Source organism: Pistacia vera, unplaced genomic scaffold (genome assembly GCF_008641045.1).
Source record: "Pistacia vera cultivar Batoury unplaced genomic scaffold, PisVer_v2 Contig124, whole genome shotgun sequence".
In the NCBI taxonomy this organism is placed as follows: domain Eukaryota; kingdom Viridiplantae; phylum Streptophyta; class Magnoliopsida; order Sapindales; family Anacardiaceae; genus Pistacia; species Pistacia vera.
This window is the reverse complement of record NW_022195293.1, coordinates 959913-968522: the sequence shown is the minus strand read 5'-3', so window position 1 is coordinate 968522 and position 8610 is coordinate 959913. Positions and strand designations below refer to the sequence as shown.

The 8610-nt window shown below is 35.3% G+C and overlaps 1 protein-coding gene across 1 annotated transcript; it reads left to right on the top strand.

Moving 5' to 3' along the window:
• The first annotated feature begins 4904 nt into the window (after nt 1-4904).
• Nucleotides 4905-7781, top strand: LOC116118113. The gene is made up of 3 exons (XM_031404084.1): nt 4905-5620; nt 6044-6391; nt 6476-7781. The coding sequence occupies exons 1-3, from the start codon at nt 5156-5158 to the stop codon at nt 7097-7099; spliced, it is 1437 nt and encodes a 478-aa protein (XP_031259944.1). The 5' UTR covers nt 4905-5155; the 3' UTR covers nt 7100-7781.
• The last annotated feature ends 829 nt before the right edge of the window (nt 7782-8610 follow it).

The window sequence follows — 8610 nt, the reverse complement described above, 5'->3', positions numbered from 1 at the left end:
AATGTTAATGTAATGCACTTGTATTATTGTTATTAATTATTAATACAAATCCTATTTTTTAAATTAATTAATAATTATAGATGGAACAATAAATACCAACCTAACGTGTCAAGATAGAACAATTAGGTTGGCTTGTCAATTCAACGTGTCAAAATTGAGCAATTCTAGAGCTTCCAAAATGTGCCACCTGTCGATCAACTCACATGGGTATTCAGCTTTATATATATTAGAGTTTGATGGTTTATAATTCTATTATTCAACCACCATTGGGTGACCGTTTTATGATCTCATAAGTTCGAGTCCCTCAGATACTAATAGGGATGATCACTGAAGCTTTTTTTGCGACTGATAAATCTAGGTCTCAGAAGATTAGCTAAGATGTGCGCAAACTGACTTGAATACCTGGTGATTTAAAAAAAAGAAAAAAAATTCTATTATTCAATCTCATGTGATAGATAGAAATATTTTTCAAATTGGTTGGATTACATTACTGATTAGAAGATGACCACCACTCTTAATAAGAAATTAAAACGTTGATTTAAACTTCAATTTAGAAATTTCATCACACATGTCACTTTTTCTAACAAATAAGTTAAACACATCATTCATGCAGATGTAGTCAATTTTATAACATTATTGAAGCAATGTATATTAAAATTTTGATTAAATTATGGGTAGCCTAGTTATCTATCCACCAACATTAAAATGCTTCAAAATTAGTCATTTTAGAAGGAACTCTTTTCATCATTATAGAACAAAACAACTCTTTAGCCCCACACAATGACCTTAATTGATTGGGATTTTTTTTTTTTTTAAATAATGAGTTAGTTTAAGTGTACCTCAACAAATCTCTCAGGGCTTTATAACTATCGGTTATGTAAGAACTCTTAGGGATGTTAAAAAAAAAATACAAAAACCGAACTGAACCGAAAAACCGGTTAACCAAAAAAACAGTTCAATTATGGTTCAAAAAATTCAAAAAACCAGATTTTTGGTTTGGTTTTCAATTTGGATAAAAATGAAAATTGGTTAACCGAAACCGGTTTACTAAAAAAAAAAATATTATATTATATTAAATAAAAAAATATATATTATATTATATTACATAAAAAAATATATTATATATTAAAATAAAAATAATAATAATCGTAATCACTAAATTCACTAAATAATATATATTATATATGTATGAATGTTTAATTTTAATTTTGATATGTATTGTTTATGTTTACAATTTAATTTAGGAAAGATTAAAAAAAAAAAATTTTATCCAATAAAAAGGGAAAAACTGGTTTAAAACCGGTTAACCAGTTTTTTTAAAGAGGTTAACCGGTTTTTGGTTAACCGAAAAACCGATTTTCCCCCCAAAACTATTCAGTTTTGGTTCAGGAATTTTCTTGAATTGAAAAACTGGTTCGGTTCAAGAAAGAGGTTAACCAATTCGGTTAACCACTTTTGAAAACTCCTAAGAACTCCAATGACTATCCTTATCAACAATCGAAGAGAAACTCGAACTCAATACCTCTTAAATAATATATTCAAAAACCTTTATTGAACCACTTGGTCACTCAAAATTAGTTGATCGAAAGTTTCTCATATTCTTTACTTATAAATTTATAATCTTTATTTATTTTTTTCCTTAACCAGAATTAAATCCACTCGACCTTATAAAATATAAAATAAGTTTTTGTTAAAAGTTTATCATAAGATGGTAATGATTTTTTAGTTTTTTGGCTCAAAATGGAAAGATTATTTTGACCTGTATTATCCCAAACTTATAATTCACTCAATCTTTAGTTCAATTTTATTTTTTAAATAATAATAATAATAATTTCTTTATTCTTTTGGCAAGAAAAAAAGACCCGAGAATGGGGTAGGGCCCATGTGAACACGTGGAAGTGTGAATAAGCTAATAATTGCGCACAACACAAAGTCGATAATTTGAACTGTCATGCAATGCAAGGAGAGGGCATCAAATGGTCAAAAAGAAGTCCCCTCAATATTCTTTATTTTATTTGATTTTTCAAAATAGGGACCTATTTTTCAACATTTTCAATGCTCCACATTTCTGTTCTTTGAAATTTTTGTCCAATAATGATAATAAATTCATTCCAATGCCATTTTATTTTTTATTTATTGGAAAAAAAGAGAGATAGTTGATGCTTCGTTTTCTCTATTAAAAAATAATGATGACCTTTGAAATTTGTATCCAAGTACAATAATTCCATCCTAAATTTGCACATTTCAAATATTAAAGATTTATAGTTTTTATTAATTACGGTTAGGTAGTTGAATGATTTAACAAAAACTTTTGGATATATTATTTAAGAGGTATGAATTTAAGTTTTTTCTCATTTGCTAACAGGAGTAGTCACTGAAATTCTTACCTGATTAATAATTCTAAGATCTCGAAGGATTAGTTGAGATATATGTAAGCTAACTCAAACACATCTGATTATAAAAAAAAAATATATATATATTGTTTTTACCGTAGAAACAAACTAAGAAAATGGTGAAAATAATAAAATGACGAAGAAAAATATAACTAGAATTAAGAAATTTTTTGAAATAATCAAAGAGTGTTTAAAATTTTCATAATGTTTTAAAAACCTCAATTGATAGGTAAAATTTTCATAAAACTACTTAAATTCGTGAATTAAATAAGGTCGAACGACTTATGCATACCCAAGGTTTGTCAAAACGATAGTTAGTACCCAAAAAGTTTTGAAACGACAAATAGGTACCTTCCGTCATGTTCTGTTAGTGATTTTCATTTGATAATAGTGAAAAGACTAAAATGCCCTTAAAAGTTTAATATTTTAGATTTTTATAAATTTAAAAATTTCTAAAAAACCCCCTAGATTTACTAATTTGACTAAATACCCCAATATATAAAAATTTTATAAAATAACAAAAACACCCCCGCCACCTGCAGTGCCAGATTCCGGCCACCACCGCCGGAATCTGGCCGAAAAATTACGTTACGACACAGACCCATCGGATCTGTGTCATAACGCGTAGATCTTTCATTTTCCGGCAAGATCCGTGGCTGATCTGGCCGGAAAAGGCCAGATCTACGGCTAGATCTGGCCGTCGAGATCGGAAACTTGCCGAAAAATTGTGTTACGACACAGACCCATCGGATCTGTGTCGTAACACGTCGATCTGGCATTTTCTGGCCAGATCTGGCCGTCGAGGCCACAAAAGGCCAGATCAGTGTGTTACGACACAGATCTGACGGGTCTTTGTCGTAACACAATTTTTCGGCCAGATTTCGGCGGTGGTGGCCGGAATCTGGCCTTTTTTGGCCAGATCCGTGGCGGATCTGGCAGGAAAAGGCTAGATCAGTGTGTTACGACACAGATCCGACGGGTCTTTGTCGTAACACAATTTTCCGGCCAGATTCTGGCGGTGGTGGCCGGAATCTGGCACTGTGGGTGACGGGGGTGTATTTGTTATTTTATAAAATTTTTATATATTGGGGTATTTAGTCAAATTAGCAAACCTAGGGGATTTTTTAAAAATTTTTAAATTTATAAAAAACTAAAAAATTAAACTTTCAAGGGCATTTGAGTCTTTTCACTATTATCTAATGAAAATCACTAACAAAATATGACGAAAGATACTCATTTATCGTTTTAAAACTTTTTGAATATCAACTTATCGTTTCGACAAACGTTGGATATGTATAAGTCGTTCTCCCATTAAATAATTATGTTATACAAGATACCAAATTTGAGACACATTTATTTGATAAATCGAATACTCATTGGGCCACTAAAAAAGATTACGGAAGAAATTAAAAAAAGAAAAAGATATTTGGGGAGGACAGCATTAGTTTTGACGAATCAGATTTTCTGGAGACAAAACTTTCTCACTCACACTTGAGTTCGTAACTCCGTACTCTCTCTATCAATGTACCACATGGCTCCATGAGCGTATACCATTGGGTAAGCTAAATTACCGAAAACACCCTAACTGAATAATACCTGTTCGGCCACAAATAGAGCGAGTGTCATAGTTATCTACTCCATCGTTCGTGGCTACCTTTTTTTAAGGATATATGCTAATGCTGCTAAAGGATTCGATATTAATGTAGGTGATTTAATCCCACGCGCGAGTAGTGGCAGTGGTGGCCATCCTCCAATCAAGCGGGAGAAAAGCGAAGTTTCACATCAGAGATTCAGAGGGGTTGCTGTCACGTACGTGAAAAGCCCAATTGAAGCGCACTATTTCTTGTTGGGTCTGTGAAACGTGACGCGCTCTCCGGGCTCGACGTAACACGACCGCCTAATGTCCAGCTTTTTCTCAGTGTAGGTAACATGGAATCAGAAATATTTCACTCACGTAACCAGTCACTCGCTACTCGCTAGGTCACTCATCTCAATTCTCAAGTCAATTTTCCTTTTTTTTTTTTTTTTTTTTTTAAGAATTGGATTTATTATTAGTATTAATTTATATTATAAAAAGCTGTTAAAATATTTTTTAATGTAACGTTTGAGTTTGATTGAAATAAATGACTTAACGTTTCACTGAAATAAATGCCTCCCCTAAATATTTGTTGACGCTCTGTATAATTTTTAATTAAAAATTCCTATAAAATATAAATTAACCAAAGTTTTTAAATTAAGTCATGGAGGGTCAATATAATTTATTTTCATTTATCAAGTTTTTGAATTCCACCAAACACATGCATGAAGTGAGGGTTTAATTAAAAGGAATACAAAATTTCTAATTGTCTGTATTGAAATTTGACTATTTACACCTGGATTAATTCATTCAATATAGAAAATGATATAACACCGTATCTATTGCTAATAATCAAAATATTCAATTGTTTCATTTTTTTTTACTCTCTTTCTCCTTTTCCTAATTTAGTTAAAGATTAGTTTCTCCTCTCTCTTTCTCTCTCCCCCACACTCTTTCTCTTCCAATATATTAAAAGCTTTTTTTTCTCTCTAAACAAACACTCACACTGCACACACTCTCTGAAACTCTCATTCTCCAAAACGCAACACACTCTTCATACTTCTCTTTCTCTCCATGAAGAACTCACGCTGAACCAAAACCAAACACAGACCCTTCTCACATTCTAATATACAATCATCCTCTTTTCATTCATTTACTCTTCACCTCAAAACTCGAAACAGAACATATGGAGAAGAAACAAGGCTTCTTTTCGGCTCTCAAAGACGAGGTGGTTCGCGGCCTTTCGCCGTCTCGGTCGCGGTCGCGGTCCGCCAGCCCGGCCCGAGCCATGTCGCCCATGTCGTCGCTGCTCCGGAGGAGGAAACACCAGAGTTCGTCTCACCACTACGTGGCGAATCCGGAGCAGTTGATTTCGAGATCCGGAAGTCTGAGGCCTGTCGTGGGGGAGGCTCTGGCTCCGTTAATGGAAGGCCCCGATCCGGATGGAGGGGAAGTCGGGGATTCAAAGCGGGTCGGGTCGGGTTTGGGGCAGTGGGTTAAGGGGCAGTTGTCGAGGACGCCGTCTGTTACTGCGATGGCTTATAAGAGGTCTGATCTGAGGCTGTTGCTTGGTGTCATGGGCGCACCGTTGGCCCCGGTGCACGTTAGCAATGACCCTTTGCCTCACTTGAGCATCAAAGACACTCCCATTGTTAGCTCCTTTCTCTTTTTGTTTTTAAGTTCATTTTGTCATTTTCATTTTCATTTTTTTTTTCTTTTTAAATAAAAATTATGTTTTTATTTCGTTCTGGAATTTTTTTTTTTTTTTTTTTAAATTATCTATAATGGATACTTTCCGTTCTTTTAGTTGGCTGGTTGATCTATGGAGTTTTTATTATTGTTAACAAATTTGTTTTCTGTTTGGTTAGTCAGAATATAGAAGCAAATTCCAACCCAATAAAGGGAAATTCTTATACGTAGAACTTCATGTGCTTTAGAAGAAGACAAGTGATATGCTGTTCTTCATGTGAATTGAACCATTTTTTCTAATTTTACTCACTTTGTATTTTAGTAAACGCCACTTTAAATTTATCTATAGCGACTTTTTAACTTTGTGTTTATGGTGGGACTGCAGGAAACTTCTTCAGCTCAGTACATATTGCAGCAGTACACCGCGGCCTCCGGTGGGCAGAAGTTACAAAACTCTATTCGAAATGCGTATGCGATGGGGAAGCTTAGAATGGTAGCTTCAGAGTTCGAAACTGCTACTAGGACGGTTAAGAATCGGAACACCTCTAGATGTGCGGAGTCTGGTGGATTCGTGCTCTGGCAGATGAATCCAGACATGTGGTATGTTGAACTTGCTGTTGGAGGCAGTAAGGTCCACGCTGGCTGCAATGGCAAGCTCGTTTGGAGGCACACACCTTGGCTTGGTGCTCACACTGCCAAAGGACCTGTTAGACCACTGCGTCGTGCACTTCAGGTGAAATTTTGTGTCTTGATTTTCAAGATTTGAGTAGTTAAGTAGGCTATGTTTGCCATTTGCTTATTGGTTGATCTGTTTCAGGGTCTTGATCCAAGAACAACAGCTAGTATGTTTGCTGAAGCTAAGTGTATTGGAGAGAAGAGGATTAATGGTGAGGATTGCTTCATTCTCAAGCGTTGTGCAGATCCTCAAACTCTGAAGGCCAGGAGTGAAGGTCCTGCAGAGATCATTCGTCATGTGTTATTTGGCTACTTCAGTCAAAAGACTGGACTTCTTGTTCACATGGAGGATTCCCATCTGACCCGCATCCAATCCAGTGGTGGTGATGCAGTTTACTGGGAGACCACAATCAATTCATTCCTCGATGATTACAGACCAGTCGAAGGGATTATGATTGCACATTCTGGCCGTTCTGTGGTAACACTTTTTAGATTTGGAGAGGTAGCAATGAGCCATACTAAAACAAAGATGGAAGAAGCCTGGACTATAGAAGAGGTTGCATTTAATGTTCCAGGTCTCTCATTAGATTGTTTTATCCCCCCAGCTGACCTAAGGTCAGGGTCCATCAGTGAGGCCTGTGAGCTGCCTCATGATGAAAGAGGAAAGAGCGCAATTGCATTAGCAGCGCATCGAGCTAAAGTTGCCGCACTGGAGAAAGCACATGATGGTAGCACTGATAACATGATATGGAAGATGGAAGTATAACAAAGCGTAGGATCAAATCAGGGCAATTGTTTATATTGGTAGCTGGTGTTAATCTACTAACCGACCAATTAGAAGTTACAGAGTAGAAGTTAAGTCAGATTTTTGGACTTCTGAATATGCCTCTGTTAATCTGTAAATAGAGTGTAATCACTATTCACAGGTTCTCTTTGGGCCTGGATGGATCTATATACTCTATGCAGAATCCAACTACGGAGTTGGAGCTCAGTTTTCCATTTAGGGATAGAGCAAACGGAGGTTAATTTTTAGTTTACCTTCTATGCTTAAAGGAAGGTGTTGGCGAAGCTGTGGTATAGCAAATCCATTGACCTTTCTTTGTTCTACTAATTCTCTTGCTTAAACAATACGGCAGTGGCAGTGAAAAGGAAAAACTGTTACTGGCTGGCATAATTTCAAGACTAAAAATTTGTCTAGTTTGTTAATTCTTCTTAATCTTTTATGGGTTGTTTTTCTCTTCGTGTGGTTGTTTTTGGGTTTGGGAAAGAATAGGGATTTTTGCTGGATATGTAGAGGGGAAGTGGGCAAGGTAAACGGGAAGATGATATATATATTTTTTTCTTGTTAGACGTTTGTTCAACTTCTCTGCTGACAAAAAGATGTAAACAAGTGACATTGTTCCATCAGATGATATTGAAACGAATATAGTGATCAGCATTTTTCCTTTTTGACTTGTCAAATGGTGTACGTTTTTAACCTTTTAAATGTAGAAGAAAATCTTTTGATGATAGGTGGAGAGATTTTCCTTCAAATTTACTTTTACTTTTTTCATGACAAAATGTACATGGTGTTAGTTTATTATTAATAAATTTGTTCTAGGTGGGTCAAATGTGAACTGCAATCTTTTTGAATGCTGATATTATTATGTCATATTGGCTATCTTTATTTATGTGAACACGAATCTTTTATATGGTGGTTGCCAGCATCTAGGATTGGTGTTTGAAAGTTCAGTAGCAGAGCCCCTTTGGGACCGATCTTTTTCTCCACTTTGCCCCTTCTCCCCAAGTGGGATGAAGACTTGGAAATACAGTATTTTCCATTGAAAGAATTTTATTAAAAAAAAAAAAAAAATCCAATCTCTGACCAGACCTGAATTAAACCCATCTCCACAAACCAAAGTGCATCGTTTATGGGGAAGGCTTGTGTGTGAAATATCATTACAGCATGGCACGGGATAAAAGTCTTTCAAACCCCATGTGAATGTGATTTCTTCTTCGTCTTTATTTTGTTATATTTTTTTACCTGCTTTTGCAGACTGTGTCTTTCTCTTTCACTACTTTAACCCACTGGGGTTGGGTTATGGGATTTTTCTTTAGCTTCATTTATTAAAGATTTATTTGTTGGGGAAGGTTCCACCTCATGATGATGTTTGTGAATGGTCAAATTCTCCATTGATGAGGGTTTGTATTTCTTCTCTTTTTGGGGGCAAAAACCTGTATGCTCATATGGGATAAGGGCTCATACAAAGTACCATTAAAAATTCTGCCTGCCTTACT

Excerpts from the sequence above, each read along its gene's own strand:
- LOC116118113 (XM_031404084.1), top strand. The coding sequence starts at position 5,156 with ATGGAGAAGAAACAAGGCTTCTTTTCGGCTCTCAAAGACGAGGTGGTT. Across the intron at positions 5,621-6,043 it reads GCATCAAAGACACTCCCATT|GAAACTTCTTCAGCTCAGTA; the intron begins GTTAGCTCCTTT and ends GTGGGACTGCAG. Across the intron at positions 6,392-6,475 it reads CACTGCGTCGTGCACTTCAG|GGTCTTGATCCAAGAACAAC; the intron begins GTGAAATTTTGT and ends GATCTGTTTCAG.